General features: G+C 51.9%; 3 protein-coding genes across 3 annotated transcripts; 1 reads left to right on the top strand and 2 right to left on the bottom strand.

The window, feature by feature from the left end:
• Positions 1-6776: 6776 nt before the first annotated feature.
• Positions 6777-8197, bottom strand: LOC109732349 (glucan endo-1,3-beta-glucosidase, acidic isoform). The gene is made up of 2 exons (XM_020291528.4): positions 8049-8197; positions 6777-7949 (listed from the first exon to the last, which is right to left on the bottom strand). The coding sequence occupies exons 1-2, from the start codon at positions 8122-8124 to the stop codon at positions 7021-7023; spliced, it is 1005 nt and encodes a 334-aa protein (XP_020147117.3). The 5' UTR covers positions 8125-8197; the 3' UTR covers positions 6777-7020.
• A 5391-nt stretch (positions 8198-13588) lies between these two features.
• LOC109732335 (protein LIFEGUARD 4-like) lies at positions 13589-22049 on the bottom strand. The gene is made up of 4 exons (XM_073495686.1): positions 21935-22049; positions 20819-20976; positions 20630-20739; positions 13589-13685 (listed from the first exon to the last, which is right to left on the bottom strand). Exons 1-4 carry the CDS (start codon positions 22047-22049, stop codon positions 13589-13591), a joined length of 480 nt encoding a protein of 159 aa, XP_073351787.1.
• LOC141042196 (uncharacterized) lies at positions 18007-19147 on the top strand. Its single transcript, XM_073509718.1, has 5 exons — positions 18007-18084; positions 18187-18390; positions 18474-18647; positions 18730-18959; positions 19114-19147. Exons 1-5 carry the CDS (start codon positions 18007-18009, stop codon positions 19145-19147), a joined length of 720 nt encoding a protein of 239 aa, XP_073365819.1.
• Positions 22050-25944: the final 3895 nt, after the last annotated feature.

Raw genomic sequence — 25944 nt, forward strand, 5'->3', positions numbered from 1 at the left:
CCGTGTAGACCCGACGCGTCCGTTTCCCCCCTCCAGGTGCCGGTGACGGCACCGTCCGTGAGGGGGGCCACACCCCGGAGACGCGTGCCGCATCTTCGGACATGCCACAACACCACCCCGCATGTATGAGGGGCCGGTGCGACGCTCCGGTCGCATTGCTACCCCCCAGGGCCCCCGTCCCGCCTAACCCTCGAGCGGTTGACCACGAGATATAGCCCTTTGACTTCCCACGGGGCGGGCTTTGACCAGTGGACCTCTCCACCCGGTTGTGTCAGGTCAGCACAGAGGGACACCTGGGAGCAACATCCGGGCCAAACCCACAGCTACATCCCCTCCGTGTAGATCTGACGCGTCCGTTTCCCCCCTCCAGGTGACGGCGACGGCGCCGTCCGTGAGGGGGGCCACGTCCTGGAGACGCGTGCCGCCTCTTCGGACATGCCACAACACCACCCCGCATGTATGAGGGCCCGGTGCGATGCTCCGGTGGCATTGCTACCCCCAAGGGCCCCCGTCCCGCCTAACCCTGGAGCGGTTGACCACGAGATCTAGCCCTTTGACTTCCCACGGGCGGGCTTTGACCAGTGGACTTCTCCACCCGGTTGTGTCAGGTCAGCACAGAGGGACACCTGGGAGCAACATCCGGGCCAAACCCACAGCTACATCCCCTCCGTGTAGATCCGACGCGTCCGTTTCCCCCCTCCAGGTGCCGGTGACGGCGCCGTCCGTGAGGGGGGCCACGTCCTGGAGACGCGTGCCGCCTCTTCGGACATGCCACAACACCACCCCGCATGTATGAGGGCCGGTGCGACGCTCCGGTGGCATTGCTTCCCCCCAGGGCCCCCGTCCCGCCTAACCCTGGAGCGGTTGACCACGAGATCTAGCCATTTGACTTCCCACTGGCGTGCTTTGACCAGTGGACCTGTCCACCCGGTTGTGTTAGGTCAGCACACAGAGACACTTGGGAGCAACATCCGGGCCAAACCCACAGCTACATCCCCTCCGTGTAGACCCGATGCGTTCGTTTCCCCCCTCCAGGTGCCGGCGGCGGCGCCGTCCGTGAGCTGGGAGGCCATACCCCGGAGACGCGTGCCGGGCGTTTGCAACCGCCACAACACCGTCAGACTTGTGAGAAGCCGCGTGCGCAAGATTGGCGGCATGCTTGCCCACGGAGGCCGCCGGTCACCGTTGTAGACATGCGAAGGGCAATCCGCGTAGAGGTAATCGTTCGGATACTTCTCCATCACCAAAAATTATGAAAAATTACCATCGTTCCTATAGCACATGTGCCCACGTTGTGTAAAAAACTCATGATTTTATCGCGATCCGAATATTTTATAATATTCACGCCGCACCATTACCGCATAACGTCTACTACTGTGTCATCGCCGTCCGTGAGGGGGGCCACACCCCGGAGACGCGTGCCGCCTCTTCGGACATGCCACAACACCATCCCGCATGTATGAGGGGCCGGTGCGACGCTCCGGTGGCATTGCTACCCCCAGGGCCCCCGTCCCGCCTAACCCTAGAGCGGTTGACCACCAGATCTAGCCCTTTGACTTCCCACGGGGCGGGCTTTGACCAGTGGACCTCTCCACCCAGTTGTGTCAGGTCAGCACAGAGGGACACCTGGAAGCAACATCCGGGCCAAACCCACAGCTACATCCCCTCCGTGTAGACCTGACGCGTCCGTTTCCCCTCTCCAGGTGGCGGCGACGGCGCCGTCCGTGAGGGGGGCCACGTCCTGGAGACGCGTGCCGCCTCTTCGGACATGCCACAAGACCACCCCGCATGTATGAGGGGCCGGTGCGATGCTCCGGTGACATTGCTACCCCCAAAGGCCCTCGTCCCGCCTAACCCTGGAGCGGTTGACCACGAGATCTAGCCCTTTGACTTCCCACGGGCGGGCTTTGACCAATGGACCTCTCCACCCGGTTGTGTCAGGTCAGTACAGAGGGACACCCGGGAGCAACATCCGGGCCAAACCCACAGCTACATCCCCTCCGTGTAGACCCGACGCGTCCGTTTCCCACTCCAGTTGCCAACGGCGTCGCCGTCCATGAGCTGGGAGGCCACGCCCCGGAGACGCGTGCCGGGCGTTTGCAACCGCCACAACACCTTCAGACTTGTGAGAAGCCGCGTACGCAAGATTGGCGGCATGCTAGCCCACGGAGGCCGCCGGTCACTGTTGTAGACATGCGAAGGGCAATCCGCGTAGAGGGAATCGTTCGGATACTTCTCCATCACCAAAAATTATGAAAAATTATCATCTTTCCTATAGCACATGTGCCCACGTCGTGTAAAAAACTCATGATTTTATCGCGATTCGAGTATTTAATAATATTCACGCCGCACCGTTACTGCAGAACGTCTACTACTGTGTCATCGCCGTCCGTGAGGGGGGCCACACCCCGGAGACGTGTGCCGCCTCTTCGGACATGCCACAACACCATCCCGCATGTATGAGGGGCCGGTGCGACGCTCCGGTGGCATTGCTACCCCGCAGGGGCCCCGTCCCGCCTAACCCTGGAGCGGTTGACCACCAGATCTAGCCCTTTGACTTCCCACGGGGCGGGCTTTGACCAGTGGACCTCTCCACCCGGTTGTGTCAGGTCAGCACAGACGGACACCTGGGAGCAACATCCGGGCCAAACCCACAGCTACATCCCCTCCGTGTAGACCTGACGAGTCCGTTTCCCCCCTCCAGGTGCCGGCGACGGCGCCGTCCGTGAGGGGGACCACGTCCTGGGGACGTGTGCCGCCTCTTCGGACATGCCACAACACCACCCCGCATGTATGAGGGGCCGGTGCGATGCTCCGGTGGCATTGCTACCCCCAAAGGCCCCCGTCCCGCCTAACCCTGGAGCGGTTGACCACGAGATCTAGCCCTTTGACTTCCCACGGGCGGGCTTTGACCAGTGGACCTCTCCACCCGGTTGTGTCAGGTCAGTACAGAGGGACACCCGGGAGCAACATCCGGGCCAAACCCACAGCTACATCCCCTCCGTGTAGACCCGACGCGTCCGTTTCCCCCTCCAGGTGCCAACGGCGTCGCCGTCCGTGAGCTGGGAGGCCACGCCCCGGAGACGCGTGCCGGGCGTTTGCAACCGCCACAACACCTTCAGACTTGTGAGAAGCCGCGTACGCAAGATTGGCGGCATGCTAGCCCACGGAGGCCGCCGGTCACTGTTGTAGACATGCGAAGGGCAATCCGCGTAGAGGGAATCGTTCGGATACTTCTCCATCACCAAAAATTATGAAAAATTACCATCGTTCCTATAGCACATGTGCCCACGTCGTGTAAAAAACTCATGATTTTATCGCGATTCGAGTATTTAATAATATTCACGCCGCACTATTGCCGCAGAACGTCTACTACCGTGTCATCGCCGTCCGTGAGGGGGGCCACACCCCGGAGACGTGTGCCGCCTCTTCGGACATGCCACAACACCACCCCGCATGTATGAGGGGCCGGTGCGACGCTCCGGTGGCATTGCTACCCCCCAGGGCCCCCGTCCTGCCTAACCCTGTAGCGGTTGACCACGAGATCTAGCCCTTTGACATCTCACGGGCGGGCTTTGACCAGTGGACCTCTCCACCCGGTTGTGTCAGGTCAGCACAGAGGCACACCTGGGAGCAACATCCGGGCCGAACCCACAGCTACATCCCCTCCGTGTAGACCTGACGCGTCCGTTTCCCCCCTCCAGGTGCCGGCGACGACGCCGTCCGTGAGGGGGGCCACGTCCTGGAGACGCGTGTCGCCTCTTCGGACCTGCCACAACACCACCCCGCATGTATGAGGGGCCGGTGCGACGCTCCGGTGGCATTGCTACCGCCCCAGGGCCCCTGTCCCGAATTACCATCGTTCCTATAGCACATGTGCCCACGTCGTGTAAAAAACTCATGATTTTATCGCGATCCGACTATTTTATAATATTCACGCCGCACCATTACCGCAGAACGTCTACTACTGTGTCATCGCCGTCCGTGAGGGGGGCCACACCCCGGAGATGCGTGCCGCCCCTTTGGACATGCCACAACACCACCCCGCATGTATGAGGGGCCGGTGCGACGCTCCGGTGGCATTGCTATCCCCAAGGGCCCCCGTCCCGCCTAACCCTGGAGCGGTTGACCACGAGATCTAGCCCTTTGACTTCCCACGGGCGGGCTTTGACCAGTGGACCTCTCCACCCGGTTGTGTCAGGTCAGTACAGAGGGAGAGCCGGGAGCAACATCCGGCCCAAACCCATAGCTACATCCCCTCCGTGTAGACCCGACGCGTCCGTTTAACCCTCCAGGTGCCAACGGCGTCGCCGTCCGTGAGCTGGGAGGCCACGCCCCGGAGACGCGTGCCGGGCGTTTGCAACCGCCACAACACCTTCAGACTTGTGAGAAGGCGCGTACGCAAGATTGGCGGCATGCTAGCCCACGGAGGCCGCCGGTCATTGTTGTAGACATGCGAAGGGCAATCCGCGTAGAGGGAATCGTTCGGATACTTGTCCATCACCAAAAATTATGAAAAATTACCATCGTTCCTATAGCACATGTGCTCACGTCGTGTAAAAAACTCATGATTTTATCGCGATTCGAGTATTTAATAATATTCACGCCGCACCGTTACCGCAGAACGTCTACTACTGTGTCATCGTCGTCCGTGAGGGGGGCCACACCCCGGAGACACGTGCCGCCTCTTCGGACATGCCACAACACCACCCCGCATGTATGAGGGGCCGGTGCGACGCTCCGGTGGCATTGCTACCCCCCAGGGCCCCCGTCCTACCTAACCCTGGAGCGGTTGACCACGAGATCTAGCCCTTTGACATCCCACGGGCGAGCTTTGATCAGTGGACCTCTCCACCCGGTTGTGTCAGGTCAGCACAGAGGCACACCTGGGAGCAACATCCGGGCCGAACCCACAGCTACATCCCCTCCGTGTAGACCCGACGCGTCCGTTTCCCCCCTCCAGGTGCCGGCGACGACGCCGTCCGTGAGGGGGGCCACGTCCTGGAGACGCGTGTCGCCTCTTCGTACATGCCACAACACCACCCCGCATGTATGAGGTGCCGGTGCAACGCTCCGGTGGCATTGCTACCCCCCCAGGGCCCCCGTCCCGCCTAACCCTGGAGCGGTTGGCCACGAGATCTAGCCTTTTGACTTTCCACGGACGGGCTTTGAACAGTGGACCTCTCCACCCGGTTGTGTCAGGTCAGCCCAGAGGGACACCTGGGAGCAACATCCGGGCCAAACCGACAGCTACATCCCCTCCGTGTAGACCCGATGCGTCCGTTTCCCCCCTCCAGGTGCCGGCGGCGGCGCCGTCCGTTAGGGGGGGCCACGCCCCGAAGATGCGTGGCGCCTCTTCGGGCATGCCACAACACCACCCGGTTGTGGTAGGTCATCCCATAGAAACACTTGGGAGCAACGTCCCCTCCGTATAGACCCGATGCGGCTGTTTCCGCCCTCCAGATGCCGGCGGCGGCGCCGTCCGTGAGGGGGGCACACCACAGACGTGAGGGGTTCACACTCCGGAGACGGGTGCCGGGCGTTTGCAACCGCCACAATACTTCTGTCGGCATAGCTGTTTTTGATTTTAATAAAATATAAGGACCTATATTCAAAAGAACATGACGGCACATTATTAATGTGCTTGAAAAAATACAAACTATATATATATATATATTCATAATCTATGGAAAAAATTACAAACTACATATATATTCATATAATACATAAAAAAGCATAAAACCATATGTAAAAAAAGCAGAAAAACATATGTAAAAAAACACATGTAAAAAAAATAACTATGCCGACGACATTGCCGTCGGCATAGAGACGGTAGGGTTTAGGTGGGCGCCGTGCCGCGGATCGGTGACGTGGTGCCTATGCCGACGGCTGCCGTCGGCATATCTACGCCGCGGATCGGTGACGTGGCGTGCGGAGATATGCCGACGGCCGCCCGTCCCGACCGTCGGCATAGGTGTGACGGCGTTAGCCGCTGGTCATGGGCGGGGTCGTCGGGCCCATAGGTATGCCGACGGCTGCTGTCGGCGTGTCTGCATCTAGGTCGACAGCCGTTCTGTGCCGACGGCTGTCGTCGGCGTAGATCGGGGTAGCCCGACGGCCAGGATAAGCCGACGGCCAGGACTAGGCTGTCGGCATAGCTCCAAGTAGGCGGACGGCAGCCGTCGGCATAGTTTTGGCCGTCGGCGTAGGACCGTTTTCCGGTAGTGGATCCTGCCTCTCTCCATTATCCAGCCTCCACCGTCAACCTTCATTCTGCACCCCCGATCCCTCTGGACCTCGGCCAAGGGAGAGACCTTGTGCGCCGCCTTTATAGTCGTTGTTGCAGAGAGAGAGAGAGAGAGAGAGAGAGAGAGAGGAGGCGGCATGAACGGAACAACCCCCGCGTGCCGCCTCATTTTTTAGGGGATGGGCTAGGTCCGATCAAAACTTAGTGGAGTAAATATACTCGGCCGGATACTCCTCATTTTTTAGGGATCGGCTAGACATGCTTTAGAGCTTCTTCCTTTTTTTGCTGGTGAGAGATTCTCTAAAGCTATTACTGCTTCCCAATGTACACACATAACGATATACCTCGATTAGAATCACCACGGAAATAAAATGTTGGCGAACATAAAAGAGATATGTTGCATGTGGGAGTTTTGTATTGCCAGGACGTCCTAGGATCGTGACTTATGTCAGATCCGACGGCCAAGGGAGGGGTTGATCCAGTGAAATTATTACCCAACCGGCACCTAGGGCTCGCCAAAAAGAAGTGGTAAAACAAAGATCACAGTATTGCCAGTGTGCCTCTTATTTTTTGTCTCCGTTGAATAACTTGAGCGTTTTCGTCATGCAAATAATTTGGGACCTTTTCCACCATCCATGCAAAGCACGATGTTCGCATTCTACAGTAGAGGCAGCTTATTCAAGTACAAAGCCCGCAGTAGTTTATTCTAGCTGAGCAAAAGGAAATGTTTGTTGTCTTGCTACGTACGCACGCGTATAGATGTGTCCCGCCGTCTAGAAACTGATGGGGTACGCCGGCGATTTGTCCGGGTTGAAGAGCCCAAAGTGCTTCTCGATCTCAGCCGGGCCCTTCTTGTCCTCGTTGAACATGGCGAACACGTAGGCCTCGATGGCGCTGGGCCTCTTGGGCGTCCCTTGCCCGACATGTTTGATCAGGTTCTGGTTGTACGTCTGCGCGTTGTCCGTGGTCGCCGCCGTGCCGCCGGCCGACGGCCACCCGCTCTCTGACACCACCACGTTGACGCTTCCGGCGCCGGCGCTCTCGAGCGCGGAGTAGAACGTGTCGACGAGGGCGTCGAACAGGTTCTGGTACGCGTTGGCGCCGTCCTGCACCACGGTGCCCGGCGACGTGAAGAGCGCGTAGTTGATGTCGATCTGGGCCTGGTTGTCCACGTACGAGAAGTAGGGGTAAACGTTGGCGAGCAGCGGCGCGCCGGTGGTGGCCAGGTACTGCGCGATGGGTCCCATGTAGCCGGCGGAGAAGGTGCCTTGGGAGGGAGGGTAGCCGGCGGTCACGCCCTGCGACACCGACGTGGACACCTTGATGCCGCCTAGCCCGGCCGCGGAGAGTGCGGCGTCGAGGTTCTGCATGGCCGGGAGGATGTTCCCCGTGTCGCCGCCCTGGTCGCCCACCTCGTTGCCGGCGGCGATGTACTTGATGTTGAGGCCCTGGTGGGCCTGCACGTTGGTCTGGACCCAGGCGGTGGCGGCCGCGCGGTCGGAGGCGAGGGAGGCGAGGTCCTCGTTGGCCACGTCGATGATGAGGTCGATGTTGCTGCCGCTGAGGGCCTGCAGGGCGTCGGCGTCCGGGAAGTAGATGCGCATGCCGGTGATGCCGTTGGACTGGTAGAGCCGCACGACTTCGCTGGCCGAGGGCAGGCCGTCGCCGTTCACGCCGTAGCACACGCCGATGGACTGCACCGCTGTGTGTTTCCAAGAGTGAAACGCGCAACTGGAGTTAGTACTGCCCGATAGCGCACGTACGTACTGCCCGATAGATAATATGAAGGGAAGGGAATTACCTGCAGGAATGGATGCCAGAAGCACTCCAAGAAGGGCCAACGCCACCGAAAACATGCAGGCACGATGCCCTGCCATCTCCGCTAGTACGTCTTCGTGCAACCAAACTCTGCACCAGTAGGGGTACGTACGTACGTGTGTGCGCGTGTTTTGCATGAAATGAACCAAACCTTCACCCCCTATTTATATACGCACAACACAAGCTAGGATGCAATGTAATTAGGCAGTTTGGCACGGCACGCGGTCGCCGGTGCCAGCTCTTCAGCAGCTTCCGTTTTCCAGCGCTGCTGGCACGGCACGTAGACGTTTGCTAGTCTGGCCTCGTACGTGGAATGGAATACGCGCCAAGGTCACGATCTGGTTCGGCGCAAAACATCGCCCGTAAGCTACGCCCGCGCCGGCGACGGCGAGCTCGTCCACCAATCGTGGCGAGTGCGTACACAGCACTTGGGGGGAAACAGCTGTGCTTCGTCGTCTGCGGCGTGGAATTCCAGTGTACGTAGCATATACGTACATCCTTTTGACCGGACTGAGTTGGCATGTTCTATGGTTGATGGTAATGGTTTTGGAAGCATGGACTCCAGTTCCAGTTCCGGCGCGAACAGAAGAGGAAACCGAGTGGCAAACCACGACAAGGAAAAAAGCAAACTAAACCATCGCTTCCCAAAACTGGTGCAAAAGAAAACACTGTTGGGTCGGACCACTACCGAAGTGATGGGCCGGCCCATTCTTGAAGCCATGGCGAGGGGTATGAGCGATGTGGGCGAAATGAACTCGATTTGACACTATAAGGGCCAAATAGGATTTACCACAATGCAAAAGGAAGAGATCACCTGGGATGCGCCAACATGCCAGAGAGGCATATTCAGGAGGGTGCGTACCTGCATGCACATTCAACATGGGCCACGCGTCGGCCTGTGCGGCTTCCTGAAGCTGTTGTCAATTGTGAAATAAAAATGCTTTAAAACTGCCAAATGAGAAAAGAAAAAAGTGCAATTTTGTGAACATTAAACAAAATCTTTATACCGATGTAAAAAAAAAAGTGCAATATTTAATAGTGTAACCTATAGGTCATATTCAAAAAGCAACCACCAAATGGCCAATACAAATATTTGATTGCATGATTTTCAAATTCTATCTCACGGTTCAACGTTTGGCAAAATGAAATAACATGAGAACTTCACAAGGCTAGCTAGTTCCTTCCTCTAGATTTGCGGCTAGACCACAAGGGCGGAATTTATAGGAAAGCACACTCCTAGTCCGAGTACCATGCTTTCTTTTTCACGGACGACTCCTGCCCTAGCCGCCAACCTCTCTTCCTCCCTCGTCCTAGCCTACGTTGCCATCAGAGTAGCTAACCGGGCAAAGCCACCGAGGTACACAAGGAAGGTGACAACTAGATCGCCGACTCTTTCCTCCTCTGCATCCGGCGCCGCTAGTGGTCACCTGAGCGGCCGAGCCCTTCCTACCCCGAGCTCTGCTGGGTACTGCTACCCACGCTACTAGAAACCTGCTTATAGTTGAACCTGTACCAGAGTGGCAGGCGCAAAGTCACGCCTGCCACTCGTAACATCGGCTCAGATTGGCCATGGGCCAAAATTACAAGTGGCATGCACAAACCCACCTCCACCACTGATACTTGAGTTATCAGTGGCCAAAAATACCAGCGGCGGGCACATATTTCTACCCCCGCCACTGATAACTCAAGTATCAGGCGCATGTTTGTGCACGCCATTGGTAATTTTAGGTTGACTTACCCGTAGGTGTCAAGTACTAGTGGCAAGCAATTTGGCGAGCCCGCCACTAGTTTTTTTTTGTAATTTTAAGGTCTTAGTGTTTTTATTAGACTTACGGTCCAAACCTTTTTCTACATGGAAGGTGCATCACTAGAAATTCCATATAAAATGTTGGCAGCTTGTAAGGTTAATTTGCTATTCTTAGGCCATTAAATAGATTTCTAGGTATAAAATGGAGGTAATGCACTTAATAGCTTAATTACAGATAACGGGCTCGAAAAAATGCCAAATTTTGACACGGCACTTGTAATGGTCTGTTTTGACTGTGAAAAAAGTTTTAAGGCCGGTTGAGGAAGAAGTGGTCGCTCCACATATAAACATGGTCTGTTCCTTCTCCAAAACATGGTTCCACTCTCGCACATGGTCTGGTTTGTAAGCAGACTACGTGACAAATTTGAGTAAATATTCTCAAATTTTTATCACGGCCTTTGGTGGTCATATCATGACACCATGCCAGGTTTCATGATTTTTGGGCTTCATTTGAATTTTTCAAATTAAAATGTCAAAAACCACCATCTTGGTGCCTGAGTCACGACCACATGGTGTCTCGGACTCCTCTTGTTTCCTTACGTAAGGGCTAAACATACACTAAAGGCCACCAATAATTTTTTTCAACCCATTTTTAACAATTATTTCATACATTCAGTTCTGAATTATATCCATTAAAATGACTACGAATACATTTGGTGGCTTAAATATAACAAACAGTCCCCTAAAAATGCCAAATTTTGACATGATACATGTAATGGTGTATGCGGGATGTAAGAAAAATTTAAGGCCAACCGACAAGGCAGTAGTCACATCACATGCAAACCGTACTCGTTCCTTCCCGGGACTTGTTTGCTATATTCCAATTTGTAAGCAGTATACATGAAATAATTGTGAGACATTCCCAAAATTTTATAGCATCATCCATTGGGCATATCATAACACCATTCCAAATTTCATGATTTTCTGGATTTTGAATTTTTTGGAATTGAAATCTAAATAACCACCATGTTGGTGTGTGTCTCGGTCTGGTGTCTGGGACTCATCCTATTTAATTACATAAGGCCTAAAAATACACTATGTATCACCAATAAGATTTTTTTCAACCTGTTCCTAACGATTATGTCATGTACCTGTAGTTCAAGTTTGAATTGCATCAATTAAAAGCCTATGAATGGATTTAATGGCATAAATATAGCAAACAGACCCCAAAAATGCCAAATTTCGACATGATACATGTAATGGTGTATGTTGAGTGTGAAAACAATCTCAAGTCCAACCGGCGAAGCACCGGTCACTTGACATGTAAACTTGCTCATTCCCTCTTGAAACCTACTTTCTTCCCGGAGATGCTTCTATTTCTAAGTGAAGTACATCACAACTTTTCTGTAAATCACTAAAAAATTAAACACAATGCCTCGAGGTCATACCACGACTCCATGCCAACTTTCGTATTTTGCAGACTTCATTTTCACTTACAAAATAAAAAATGTTTACCTCCATTAAATACCTACAAATTCATTTAATGCCCTAACAACAAAAACTTAATCATAAATATTGCCAAAATTTTACATGCAACTTTTAGTGATATACTTACACTATAGAAAGAATAGAGTTCTATTCCTTAAACACTAATTCTGACATTGCAAAAATGGCAAAAAATAGTGGCGGGCCCTAGAAAACACCCGCCAATGGTAATCACAACTGATAATGATTACGAGTGGCGGTTCAGAAGGGTCGCCCTTCACTGATAATCAATTACTAGTGGCGAGTGCAAAGATGTGCCCACCACTGATAAACAATGCATGCCTAAAAGCCCACTGAAGCCCGCCTAACACCTTCCATGCCAAAAACCTAACCTAACACTGCCCATCCATCTCTGTCCCCCCCCCCCCCCCCCCCCCCCCCCCCCCGGTGCCGCCCTCACTCGTTGCGCTGGATGCGTTGGCTACATCTGCCATCTACGGCCTGTGTTGTTTTGGCGCGTAAGTCGGACCATTTGCCGACTTCGTGTGGCTCCGTCGCAACCCTTCGCGGGTGTGTTACTTTGGGTGGCTCCTGGTCGAGGCTAGAATCCACATGCGAGATGTCCTTTTCCGGAAGAAAATCTGTCTATGGTACCGGTGGTAGACCATTTGCATTGTTGTCATTTAGACGGCAAACCATCTGATTTTCTCCTGCTCCTTCACCGGTTGTTTTTGGGACGTGCTTGATGTTCGTCCTGGACGGTGTCGATATTCGGTAGCTCCATATCCTAGATGTCTCGGCCACCGTCTCCCTAGTGACGTATCTCTGCGCTGGTGTGCCTGTAAAGCTGGAAACTTTGGAAGCACCGGAACAGGGTTGTCTTTCATGGGTCCGCTTCCCCCTCTCCTAAAAACTGTCGCAACAACGTTGTTCTCTGGAGGCCTTGCATGCTAGCCATTCACCGAGGTGAGATCGACTGATGACTTGGTTGCTTCCATTTAAATCCTCAAGTGTTTGATGTAACTACCTCCAAGCCCACTCCCTCTCTTTGTTTTGTTTTATCGCTTCTCAGTAACAATATCCTTGGGTCTGCCCCTTCTTGAAATAAAAATTCAGGTGGGGAATCTCTCCCCCGGGTGAACTTTCAAAAAAAGAAGTTACTACACTTGATAAGATCCATACCAACAAAAATGATTCAAATATGATATTGCCAAGTGAGAAGCTACCAACATGTTGCTAGGTAGCAGACATAGTTGTGCATTTTTTTCATGAGTCAAGATTGGTAAAAAAGATTCTCTCTAAAACCTTCCACAAGAGGACAGTCCCTCCTCTCTTGGCAAGTTTACTTTCACAATTCGGATGAGCAAAACTATGAATTATCGCTAAAATATAATCCATAGTTTGACATCCTGGACAAAAAAGGCTCTCCGCCGCCCCCCTCCCTGGCTACACAACCCATTTGCCCGAGTTATCTTGGGCCTCCAAACCCGGCCCCATCCACGCTATTAAAAGCCGACCAGCGGCTCTCAAACCTTAGCTGCCATCATTTCCCCTGTATCTCCACCCATCAGCGCTGCCGCCACTTCCCCGTCTCATCCACCGTTGGCAAGAAGCTCCCAGCTAGCGGAGCAGTTGCAGAGCTCGCCGCCGAGGAGCACACAGGGGTTTTGCTCTCGTGCGGTAATGGTGAACCGGTCGCGCCCCGGTCCCTCTAATCAGTGCTGACATCAAACTTAACTGGATGAAATCTACAAGCACCATCCTCTTTGAAGATACGCACACATTACCAAGTCACTAGCCATTGAACTGTCCCGTATCAACGTTTTACCAAAGGGAAAACACATTCAGGTTATTTGTACTACTGTACATCAGAACAGGCGTCTCTTTGATTTAGTTCTGGTGGATAATCGGTCTGATTGTCAGTTTACTTCATAGTCCAGGGCAAACGCCATCCAAACGTACGGCGGGCCAAGAGACCAATTAATTCATAGGTGCTGGGAAGTAATATTGTGCTCGTCCAGAAATCACGTGGCCATTCAAATGATATCATATCAGAAACCGTTGTAATGATATCATAAACGCATCAGCACACCACCAATCCAGCATGTCAACATCACATCCACCATCCATGCAACCCACGCACAGCAGTTTTCTTATGTTTCCTCTCTAGGGATCAACTCAACTAAACTACAGTATTAACTATTAAGCAACATTTTCACCATGCAAGCAAGACCAGCCTATATACAATTATTTAACTCGAGGTCTCGTGAACAGGGGCAGGGCGATGCGCTTTAGCTGTCACCCGCGCTAAACAGGGTCAGCAGGGCCAGGAACAGATTGATGACGTCAAGGTAGAGTGAGACGGCGGCCCAGACATACTCGTCATACACTACCGGAAAACGGTCCTACTTGGAGCTATGCCGACAGCCTAGTCCTGGCCGTCGGCTTATCCTGGCCGTCGGGCTACCCGATCTACGCCGACGGCAGCCGTCGGCAGAGAACGGCCGTCGACCTAGATGCAGACACGCCGACAGCAGCCGTCGGCATAAGCCAGCCGTCGGCATACCTATGGGCCCGGCGACCCCGCCCAGGAGCCACGTCACTGATCCGCGGCACGGCGCCCACCTAAACCCTGCCGTCTCTATGCCGACGGCATTTTTTTATATGTGTTTTTTTACATTTGTTTTTCTGCTTTTTTTACATATGTTTTTATGCTTTTTTATGTATTATATGAATATATATGTAGTTTGTAATTTTTTTTCATAGATTATGAATATATATATATATATAGTTTGTATTTTTTTCGAGCACATTAATAATGTGCCGTCATGTTCTTTTGAATATAGGTCCTTATATTTTATTAAAATAAAAAACAGTTATGCCGACAGAAGTTTTGTGGCGATTGCAAACGCCCGGCACCCGTCTCCGGAGTGTGACCCCCTCACGTCCGCGGTGTGCCCCCCTCACGGACGGCGCCGCCACCGGCATCTGGAGGGCGGACAGCCGCATCGGGTCTATACGGAGGGGACGTTGCTCCCAAGTGTTTCTATGGGATGACCTACCACAATCGGGTGGTTTTGTGGCATGTCCGAAGAGGCGGCACTCATCTCCGGGGCGTGGCCCCCCTAACGGACGGCGCCGCCGCCGGCACCTGGAGGGGGGAAACGGACGCACCGGGTCTACACGGAGGGGATGTAGCTGTCGGTTTGGCCCGGATGTTGCTCCCAGGTGTCCCTCTGTGCTGACCTGACACAACCGGGTGGAGAGGTCCACTGGTCAAAGCCCGCCCATGGGAAGTCAAAGGGCTAGATCTTGTGGTCAACCGCTACAGGGTTAGGCGGGACGGGGGCCCGGGGGGGTAGCAATGCCACGGGAGCGTCGCACCGGCCCCTCATAAATGGGGGTGGTGTTGTGGCATGTCCGAAGAGGCGGCACGCGTCTCCGGGGTGTGGCCCCCCTCACGGACGGCGATGACACAGTAGTAGACGTTCTGCGGTAACGGTGCGGCGTGAATATTATTAAATATTCGGATCGGGATAAAATCATGAGTTTTTACACGACGTGGGAACATGTGCTATAGGAACGAGGGTAATTTTTCCTAATTTTTGGTGATGGAGAAGTATCCGAACAATTCCCTCTACGCAGATTGCCGTTCGCATGTCTACGACTGTGGCCGGCGGCCTCCGTGGGCTAGCATGCCGCCAATCTTGCGTACGCGGCTTCTCACAAGTCTGAAGGTGCTGTGGCGGTTGCAAACGCCCGGCACGCGTCTCCGGGGCGTGGCCTCCCAGCTCACGGACGGTGCCGTCGCCGGCACCTGGAGGGGGGAAACGGACGCGTCGGGTCTACACGGAGGGGATGTAGCTGTGGGTTTGGCCCAGATGTTGCTCCCAGATGTCCCTCTGTGCTGACCTGACACAACCGGGTGGAGAGGTCCACTGATCAAAGCCCGCCCGTGGGAAGTCAAAGGGCTAGATCTCATGGTCAACGGTTCCAGGGTTAGGCGGGACGAGGGCCCTGGGGGGGTAGCAATGCCACCGGAGCGTCGCACCGGCCCCTCATACATGGGGGTGGTGTTGTGGCATGTCCGAAGAGGCGGCACGCGTCTCCGGGGTGTGGCCCCCCTCACGGAGGGCGATGACACAGTAGTAGTCGTTCTGCGGTAACGGTGCGGCGTGAATATTATTAAATACTCGGATCGCGATAAAATCATGAGTTTTTTACACGACGTGGGCACATGTGCTATAGGAACGATGGTAATTTTTCATAATTTTTGGTGATGGAGAAGTATCCGAACAATTCCCTCTACGCGGATTGCCCTTCGTATGTCTACGACTGTGGCCGGCGGCCTCCGTGGGCTAGCATGCCGCCAATCTTGCGTACACGGCTTCTCACAAGTCTGAAGGTGGTGTGGCGGTTGCAAACGCCCGGCAGGCGTCTCCGGGGCGTGGCCCCCCTAACGGACGGCGCCGTCGCCGGCACCTGGAGGGGGGAAACAGACGCGTCGGGTCTACACGGAGGGGATGTAGCTGTGGATTTGGCCCGGATGTTGCTCCCAGGTGTCCCTCTGTGCTGACCTGACACAACCGTGTGGAGAGGTCCACTGGTCAAAGCCTGTCCGTGCAAAGTCAAAGGGCTAAATCCCGTGGTCAAACGCTACAGGGTTAGGCGGGACGGGGCCCTGGGGGGTAGCAATGCCACCGGAGCGTCGCGCCGGGCCCTCATACATGCGGGGTGGTGTGGTGGCATGTCTGAAGAGGCGGCACGCGTCTCCGGAGTGTGGCCCCCCTCACGGACAGCGATGACACGGTAGTAGACGGATCAGGCACTCGCATAGTTACCGGATCAGGCACTCGGTAACGGTACCCCTCAGTCAGTTGCTCTCCTATGTATCACCTTTCGCGAGACCATAGAAAATATTTATATCATAAAGAAATGTTGCCCCCCTCAATTTATTTCGAAATATTTTAACACAATGTACATTTTTTGTTAGTACAATTTAGCAAATGTTTATATCATAAAGAAATATTGCTGACCATAGAAAAAATTCGGTTCAGAAAAAAATATACGTGATATTTTAGAAAATTGTTGTACAATATAAAAAAGGATCATGTAATTAAAAATAATGTTCATGCATGTCAAAAATATGTATACCATGTATCATTTTTAATATAATTATATACCATGTATCATTCAAAAAAATTCAAGAATGTGTATTTGAAAATATTTAATATGTACATACAAATATTTTATATGTATACGAAACTTTTCAATGCATATGAAAATAATATACACTAAAAATATATTTGAAGACAGTTAATAATATATGCCACGTGTGTAATTAACATGTATACGGCCAGTTTGTAATTAAAATGTATAAAAAAAGAAATATACCTATGCCTACGGCTTAGCGTCGGCATATATGCCACGTGGCATGATTTATATATGCCGACGGCTAAGCCGTCGGCATAGGTCGCCTTATCCACTCGCGGCCACCCCTCCTCCACTCGTTCTCTCCCACACCCGCAGCCTCATCCACTCGCCGCCTCGACCCCGCACCGCCGCCCGCCGCCGCTCCCCGCCGACCGCCGGCGCCGCCCGCGCCCCTCCCCTTCCCTCGCCCCTCCCGCCTCCACCCCGACCCTCTCGGCCCCCTCCTCGCGGCGCCGCCATCCACCCGACCCCGCCCCGGCCGGCCTCCCAACCCCACCCCGGCCCCACAACGCCGTCGTGCACCCGCCCCGCGCCGACCCCGTCTCACGCCGCCGCCGGCCGCAGGGCTCCCCGCCCCTGGCCCGGCCTCCCGGAGCCCGCAGGCCGCCCCGCCCCTGGCTCGGCCTCCCGGAGCCCGCAAGCCGCCCCGACGAGCACGTGTGGGCGCGGCTTCGGCCGGCCCTGCTCGTCCATCGTCGTTCGCTCCCGCCCCAGTGAGTACCTCCCTCCACAGCCGGACGCCGCCGGACGCCCCTCTGCGCGGTGAGCTAGGCTCTTTTTTTATTTTTCCTACTGTGACATTCATAGTTTTATGTTAATTTGCTGCAGATAACTACTATGTATGGACCAATATGATATATAATGGATTATGACAATATATGCATGTGGAATTAATGGATTATGACAATATGACATATAATGTTCATAAACCGGATCTTCTTTTGTGCTGCCATGCACAAGCATATGGGATTAATTAACAAAAAAAAGTTTATATTTGTGAGTCTCGTGTGAGTCTCAAGAATGGTGTATTCAGCCCCTAAGTCTATTCACATATGCATGCAAAACAAATTTTTTTGAAGGACAAAATTTGACACTTGACGAAATATGAATTTTTTTCCATAGTTTAAAGTGTCAATGCTTAACCTATTTTTTTGCACTCGGTGGAATTAACAGGATTTGTGGTGTTCCATCTTCGTGGAGTGACCGTCGACGTTGGAGGTGTTGGTCCACGATCGTCCCTTCTTTGGTCGACTACATCCTCTACATCGGAGGGTGAGCAACAATTCCATGACCTCGTCCTCTCAATCATATTTTCAACACAAGACAACATTTTCTTATTGTACACATGGCAATCCTTTGATTCTTTTGCAGTAACTGGATCCTTCGCGGAAAGGGCCGTAAACCGAACGGCGTTATCACTGTCCTGTTGAAGGAGTTTTGGCCTGGCCTATTCTGCCCGCGGCCAGACAGGGACCCGCAGCTGCGGGTTTTGGCCATGAGCTGGGCCCACTACGAGGCTCGCAGCAACGCGGAGTACGGGACGGCCGCTAAGGCCATGATCACCAAATTTTGGGTAAGTTCTCTTCTGAATCACTTGTCTTCAGTTTCGTTCATAGTTTATCATTGAATCACTCAACTCATGCCTTGTTTGCTTCTGGTTTATGCATGATTGCAGCAACTCTATAGAGTTCTTGATGAGCACAAGGCCAGAGCCGACGTGGTCTTGCTTGCGGCTGCGAAGAAGAAAGCTCGTCAGTTGCAGTACGAGGTGCGCTGGGTTGCCGTCTCGCAGTACTACCACTCCTACATGCACCAAAAGACGACCAAAACTCAAGCGCAGAAGCAACGACTTACCTTGAACAGGGAGCAGTTCATGATGGTAACTATTACTAACTTTTCATTGTTTCAAGCAGTCAACTATATGTTTCGTGCTCACATGTCATGCTTCCAAAATTTGCATAGGTTGTTCCTCGTTGGTGCTACGGAAGGCATGACGGATGGGCGAGTTTGGTGGATAGGTGGCTCGGCGACGATGCAGAGTTTGCTGCCAAGAGCATCAAGGCCCGGGCTAACCGTGGAAAAGACGGGACACACGACCAAGGAAACAGGAACCACTGGGGCTTCAAGGCCATGAAGGTATATCTATATGCATGATGCATTTTTGTTCTTCTTTACCGTCATGTTCTTATGTATGGCTAACTTTTGTTTGACGTTGCAGGAGGACAAGTTGAAGAGGCCGCTCTCAGACATTGAGTCGTGGAAGCTGGCCCGCGAGCGGAGTGATCCCAAGGAGGGCGAGAGCCAGTACTACGGCAAGACCGAGGAGCACCTGGAGTCTTACACTCAGCACTTTCAGAAGTTGCATCCGGATGTTCCTGTTGCTGAGGTCGCCCAGTCTCAGATCGATGACACGGCGGTGGTGGCCATCCAGGGGAAGTCACATGGCCGGTATCCGTGTTTCGATGGCTTGATCACTCCTTCGATCTCATACACACGGCTTCGGGCTACCTACTCGAGCCAGTTAGAGAGTACGGGGCGTTCACATACTCCCTTAGCCCGCCAACATGCTGTAAGTACTTCCCCTTTATCTTTTTCTCTCTAGAATTCTCAGTTTATTTTCAGCATTGCTCACTTAGAAACAACCTAAATTATGTAGGCATATAAGGCCTTTGTCGAGCATAGGAATCTCGAGGTGCGAGAGTACTTGCAACGAGTGAAGGCAAACGATGATTACAACCGTCAGATGATGGCGGTTAGTTTTGCCCTCTTAAAACCAAGCTAAATTTTTGCACTTTCATTCCTTCTGACCTTCTAGTTTGCTTGTTTAACTAACATCCAGGCTATGTTGGCGTCTTGGAGTAACCGCACGGATCCACCACAAATGGGACCCCCACCACCACCTGCGGGAGAACCCACACACGTGCCCACGTTCGATGAATGGGTGGCACTAGGCAGTGATAGTCCGGTTAGTACATTTGCCTAACTAGTGACAAACTAGTTCTCATTCATTCAACACTATCATATCATATTTACCGTTAGAATCTTCTCTCAAACATGTAGGGGACCGGTGGCTCGACTCCTGCTCCATCGACCCCAGTCACTCCGATCTTCCAGAGTGATGGCGGTCGCGGTGGCGGTTTTGGCGGTGGCGATTTTGGCGGAGGTGGTCTTGGCGGTGGTGGTTTTGGCGGAGGTGGTCTTGGTGGTTTTGGCGGAGGTGGTCTTGGTGGTGGTGGTTTTGGCGGAGGTGGTCTTGCTTGATGTCGATGATGATTCCGTGCATGTGGTCGTCGTGCCATACCTTTCATGTTCCTACTTTTATGATGTTCCATGTCTTGCACTACTTTTATGTTCATGAACTTTCGTCGGTGATGATCTTTAGATGATGAACTTGACTATGTTTAAATGATGATGATGAACTTGAGTATGTTTAGATGATGAACTGTCATATTGCTGCATAATCCCATATTATTCTGCTTTGAAATGCTGTCAAATGAATTAAAAAAGAGAAAACAGGGAAAATAAAAAAAATAAAAAGAAATTATGCCTACGGCAAAGCCGTCGGCATATATAAGCCCAGGACTTCCCAGGACGCGCCACGTGGCAGAGCTATGCCTACGGCAAAGACGTCGGCATAGATTAGCTCTGCCGCCAGGAGGCACCAGGGGACGACACGTGGCAAGGCTATGCCTACGGCTTTGCCGTAGGCATAGCCCTGCCACCAGGAGGCACCAGGGAGTGCCACGTGGCAGAGGTATGCCGACGGCCAAGCCGTCGGCATACCTCTGCCACGCGGCATTCCGTGGATCGTTAGCTCTTTTGACGGCGCCGTCCGTTGCCGTCAGGCGAAAAACACTGCCGACGGCTAAACTATGCCGACGGCTGACGCCCGGCCGTCGGCATAGGCCCCTATGCCGACGGCTGACGCCCGGCCGTCGGCATAGGCCCCTATGGCGACGGCTATACTACGCCGACGGTCTGACAAGACTACGCTGACGTGATCTACGCCGACGGGACTATGCCGACGGCAGCCGTAGGCATAGATCTATACCGACGGCAAAGGACCTATGCCGACGGCCCTGGGCTGTAGGCATAGGGCGCGAGTCCGGTAGTGATAGGTGTAACGCTTGATGATGTTGTCCGTGTCATAGACAATGTAACCACTGAAGATGAGTGCCGCTAGCGCGCCATAGATCATGTGAGAGAGCTTGCCCAGCGGGAAGAGGATCTGCATATTTAGACAAGCCATGATCAGTATTGATTGTAATAAGACTAGATAAGACTGATACAAATGGACCGCATCTGACCTGAATGAAACCAAAGACGAGCAACATCATGAGAGAAGCAAACAGGAAAGAACCAAGGAAGCTGAAGTCCTTGCCCCTCTTTACAGCCCAGAAGGTGTAAGCAGTCAGGCTGAAGACAACCACCGTTGTAAGAATCGCAGCCTCCAAAATGACCTTGCCTGTGCACATGCCGGACTATTTTAGTGGTTTCTTTATTTCATAATATAGATCTCGCAAAATTAGCTACTAATTAAGTAAATTAATTGCTTTCTTATCATCTCATACATCTCTTTTACCACAGAAACTTTCATGTAAATTTGACCAAACAATAAAGCACATGCATGCTAAATCTGACAAGCATATCACAAATGCTTAACTCAGACAAGGATATCATAAAAGGTGACCAACAACAGGTACAACTTGGCCCTCAACACAAACCGGGAAAAGCTCATGCATCAAGTACACTCACATGGGTTGCCTAACATTTGCATTGCCATGGCAAATCGGCAGCTGGTATCCAATTGCCGTACATAGTGACTAACAAGCTTACTAGTCATGCACATGTAATGAATTGACACAACGAGAAGACTCAAGAAAATGTTAGGATCTGCGGGCAGGAACAGAATTCATGGTGGGAAGAGAAATACCGCTAGTAAAGGCACATGTCATGCCCACAGCGAAGCTGATGGCCACTGTGAAGATGCCGAGCAGCAGCAGGTTCACTGGGTGCTTCTGACGGTAGCAGTACAACACATCACTGCATACAAAAAATTAACAAGCATTTTAGAAACCGGCACAGCACTGCAATTCACAAGGCAACCACGTCCCATTCTAGTCTAGTAAGGTAAAAATCTGGAGCTGTAAGTACAACACATCCATAGCTGATAGCTTTGCGGGGAAGCGACGGCATCCAAAGGTAATTCAGAGCAGAGCACGCAAAGGGAAAGCTATCTAGTCCTGTCCTCTCACCAAGCCCCTCAAAAGTTAACAGCCATAGGTTTCCCTTCTTGTAAATGCAACAGTACTGAATGGAATATATTCGAGACGCTCGCTGTGAAGGAAACCCTACAATCGGACGGATCGAAACTGCAGCGACAAATTCGTAACAGAAAATATGGTGGTAGTTTGAATTCTCACCGATGAAGGGGAAGATGAGGATGGAGATGTAGAGCCCGAGGCCGGCGTAGGAGGAGACGAAGAAGTGCGGGATGGCGCGGACATTGACGACGACGGCGGTTTCTCGAGCTTGCATGGTGATTTCTCGAGCGGTTTCGAATCTGTGTTGGTGGAGAGGGACGTTGCATTGGGGGTCCGATTGACGTGTTTCAGTCGTTGCACTCTTGACGCGCGTGATTACACTCGATGTCTATGAGATTTTTCTTTTCGAAATTTTTTAAGGTTTCTGTTTTACATGGGAGCTGCAAATTTTTCAGTACCTCGGATGTTCAAAGGAGGAATATGAGGTTGGCATGGAGGACGTGTAGGAGGGGGTGGAGGAGGCGTTGGGCATGGAGGCCGAGCCCGGCAGCATTTGCATGGGCAGGCGGAGGCAAAGTTCCAACATGCAAAAGCCGCGGAGGCGGCAGCGCAGTTCGAGCTGAGGCAAGCAACCATCCTCGACTCGACCCAATCAAAGCGGGAGGTGGCGACGAACCTCCATCGTATCCACCTCGCTGTCATGAGGCGGAAACAACTCTTCGTCAACAAGGACGACGAGTAAAAGAAGCCGGAGTTGCGCCCCGTCGCAAATGACCATGAGGCCGCCCGTCTGTCCGGTATGGGGGTCATATACGTCTCCAGCGAAGAGTGGAAGTAAGGTAGTTTTAATTCAATGGACCTCGTTTTATCTATGTATGATGATGAACCTATGATGGATTTTAGGGTTCATGGATTCGTATGGAAATAGGGGTTTGCATATGAGGGGCGTCGTTACAGCGTCCAAAAAATGAGGGGTGACCGGCTCTGGTCCGCGGAAGCGTCGGACATATAGGGCGGGGGCCATATTTGAACATATAGGGCGTGTGCGTGCTTTTTGTCTTTTTAGGGCTTATTGAGCTGTGCCCTCAGCATTAACCCTTTGACTACTTGTTTGTGCTAGATCTTTGTGTGTGTGTGTTTGTGAACCTTGTTGGATGTTTGGCTTGGGCAGTTGCTTTATCTATAAAGCGGGGCGAAAGCCTTTTTGGGTAAATGCTCTAAAAGTTTCACACTTTCTATAGTTATAATTTGTTATTTCTAGGGCATTAAGTTTCTAGGTATTTATTGGAGGTAAATGCCCGTAATAGTATAAGTATAGATAACAGACCCAAAAAATGACAAATTTTGAAATTTCACACATCATAGTGTTTATTGAGAGTGGAATGAGTTTCAGGACAAGCGAGTAAGCACCGATCGCTTAGCATACAAACAAGGTTTGTTTCTTCACGAAACCTAGTTCCTTCCTCGGGGCTAGTCTGGTTTGTAAGTAATCTACATGACAACTTGTTAATCTCTTTTTTTTTGACACATCCTCTAGAGACCATGTCATGAGAATTAAAATGGGAATAGCCTACATTTCTGTGGCCGGGTCTTGGCCCCCTGATGTATGAGACAACTTTTATTTTGTGTTATATGGGCAAAACTTATACTAAAGACCACCCACAATGTTTTTCCACTTTTGTTCATAATTTCATGTATCTGGAGTTCAAAATTGAAACTATATTTAATAAATTACTAGAAATGCACTTTATGGTTTAAATATAGCAAACAACCCTAGCAAAATGCCAATGTTTGACATGTTACATGTAATGGTGTGTGTTCAGTGCGGGAAAATGTTCAAGCCCAACAGAGAAGCAACAGTCGCTTCCAATGCAAACCGGATTTGTGCCGTCTCAAAAAACCTAGTTTCTTCCTAAAAAATGGCACGTTTGTAAGTAATCTGCGTGGCAATTTTTGCGAAACATTCTAAAATTTTATCACAGTCTTTGGAGGTCATATAATGACACCATGTCAATTCTCTAAATTTTTGACTTTGTTCGAATTTCTGACAATTTAACTGGAATGACCTACATTTCGATGGCCGAATCTTCGCCCACTTTATGGGACTACTTTTATTTGGTGGTATTTTGGTTAAACATATACGAAAGACCATCAATAATGTATTTCAATCCACTCGGCCATAACTTCATGTACATGCAGTTTAAATTTTAACGATGTCCATTAAATACATAGAAATGCACTTAATGTCTTAAATATAGCAAACGGACCCAGAAAAATGTCAAATATTGACATGTTTCATGTAATGGTATTTATTGAGTTTGCACAAAATTTAAAGGCCAACGAAGGAAGCAGCGGTAGCTTCGCATGCAAACCGGACACGTTCCCTCTTGAAACCTAGTTTCTTGCTCGGAGACGGTTTAGTTTGTCAGTAGTCTACATTACAACTGTTACAGCATATTCTCAAATTTTACCACCTCTGGGGCGCATATCATGACACCATGTCAAGTCTCGGGATTTTCATGTTTCGTTTGAATTTTGAAGAATTAAAATGATAATAACCTAAATGTCGTTGGCAAATCTTGGCCCGCTGGTGTTTGACACTGATTTTCTTTTGTGGTATATGGGCTAACCATATACTAAAGAATATCAATAATATTTTACAACCCACTTTTGGCCATAATTTGTACCCACGAGGTTTAACTCAACCTGTCGGTGTACACAAACGGGGGTGTTTGTTTTCCCATGACTTGTGCACAGACCGGCGTGGCCGCCGGGGACAACCAGGTCTTGCCGGGCATCCCAAGCTCCAAACCAAGTCAACGATTAATCTCAAGGGTTTCAGAGAAGTCTCCCTTGCCGGCCAGGCGAGGCTGGCGGGATTAAAGCTGTGGTTAAATCGAGACCAAGACACCCCAGCAAGGTATCCAAGGCCGCCAAGGTCAAGGCGAAGCCTCAAGACAAAGACCCAGCAAGCTCCACGCCGGCAGGCCACAACCAGTTGCCACCACTCCACCTCATCAAGTCGCCAGTCACTAATCAATGCGGTGTCGAGCCCTCAAGCAGCTGGGTAGATCCTGTCGGGCACGTGGCAGCGCGCTGGAGGAGTGAACCACCGTTATTGACACCCGTCTTGATGGCGTGTCACGCTAATAGGAGGTATTTGGGTAAGCGGCACGGCAACCTTGCCAGGGCTACCTCCCCGCATGACACCTAGCGGCGCATTTAATGCGCTTTGTCTTAACTGACAGAGTTAGGTATGATAGCACTGTATCAGTCTAATCACCCATGTAATGACCTTTTTGCCACTGTGGTGACCCCTTGAGCTATAAAAGGAGGACCAGGGCAACATTAGAGGGGGTTTGAACCTTTGCAATCCTGGCGCATAGGTATTCGTGTAGCTGCTTTCTTGCGCTGGTTGCTGGGGGAGAGCGCCCCGTGTACTAGTGCTCAAACACCTCCAATACACCAAAGGCATGAGTAGTGTTTTACGCCTCCAGGCGGCCCGAACCTGGGTAAAATCGTTCACTCCTCGTTGTGTTTGCTCTTTGCGTCGATCGCCACCCCACGCCGAACCAACAAAGGGGTTGCACTGCCCCATAGATCGTCGGCTCCACGCCGACATCTTTGACGCGCCAGGTATGGGTCGAACCTACGGCCTTCCGCTCTCTTCTTTGAAGTAGCTTGTCCTTCAGTTGTCTCTTTCCACATTATTTTCACCTTCCCAGCATCTGGCCCTGCCACGGAGATTGCCACTTCATCGACGGGGGGTCCTGCCGTGGTTGCTTCCTCATCATCGGCTTCTCTCTGCGCAACTAGTGCAACACTGACCACTTGATTCGTTGCTACTAAATATAGTAGCAACGGCTTCTGTGGTTTAGGCGCGACTAAAGTTGGCGTAGAGGACAAGTATCTTTTCAGGTCTCGCAACGCAGCCTCCGCTTCCGGAGTCCATTTTACTGGACCTGCCTTTTTTAAGATCTTGAAAAACGGCAGGGCGCGAGGTAGCTCGATAAGCGGCGCGACAACCTTGCCGGGGCTACCTCCCCGCACGACACCTAGCAGCGCATTTAATGCGCTTTGTCTTAACTGACAGAGTTGGGTATAATAGCACTGTATTAGTCCAATCACCCCTGTAATGACCCTTTTGCCATTGTGGTGGCCCCTTGAAC

Source organism: Aegilops tauschii, chromosome 3, assembly GCF_002575655.3.
Source record: "Aegilops tauschii subsp. strangulata cultivar AL8/78 chromosome 3, Aet v6.0, whole genome shotgun sequence".
Taxonomy (NCBI): Eukaryota; Viridiplantae; Streptophyta; class Magnoliopsida; order Poales; family Poaceae; genus Aegilops; species Aegilops tauschii.

Coding starts and splice junctions, on each gene's coding strand:
- LOC109732349 (XM_020291528.4), bottom strand. CDS start 8,124: ATGGCAGGGCATCGTGCCTGCATGTTTTCGGTGGCGTTGGCCCTTCTT. Junction 7,950..8,048: donor TCTGGCATCCATTCCTGCAG/GTAATTCCCTTC, acceptor GGAAACACACAG/CGGTGCAGTCCATCGGCGTG.
- LOC141042196 (XM_073509718.1), top strand. CDS start 18,007: ATGAGCTGGGCCCACTACGAGGCTCGCAGCAACGCGGAGTACGGGACG. Junction 18,648..18,729: donor GGGGCTTCAAGGCCATGAAG/GTATATCTATAT, acceptor TTGACGTTGCAG/GAGGACAAGTTGAAGAGGCC. Junction 18,960..19,113: donor CAGGGGAAGTCACATGGCCG/GTATCCGTGTTT, acceptor TTTTCTCTCTAG/AATTCTCAGTTTATTTTCAG.
- LOC109732335 (XM_073495686.1), bottom strand. CDS start 22,049: ATGCAAGCTCGAGAAACCGCCGTCGTCGTCAATGTCCGCGCCATCCCG. Junction 20,977..21,934: donor CCTCATCTTCCCCTTCATCG/GTGAGAATTCAA, acceptor GCATGTGCACAG/GCAAGGTCATTTTGGAGGCT. Junction 20,740..20,818: donor TCGTCTTTGGTTTCATTCAG/GTCAGATGCGGT, acceptor CTAAATATGCAG/ATCCTCTTCCCGCTGGGCAA.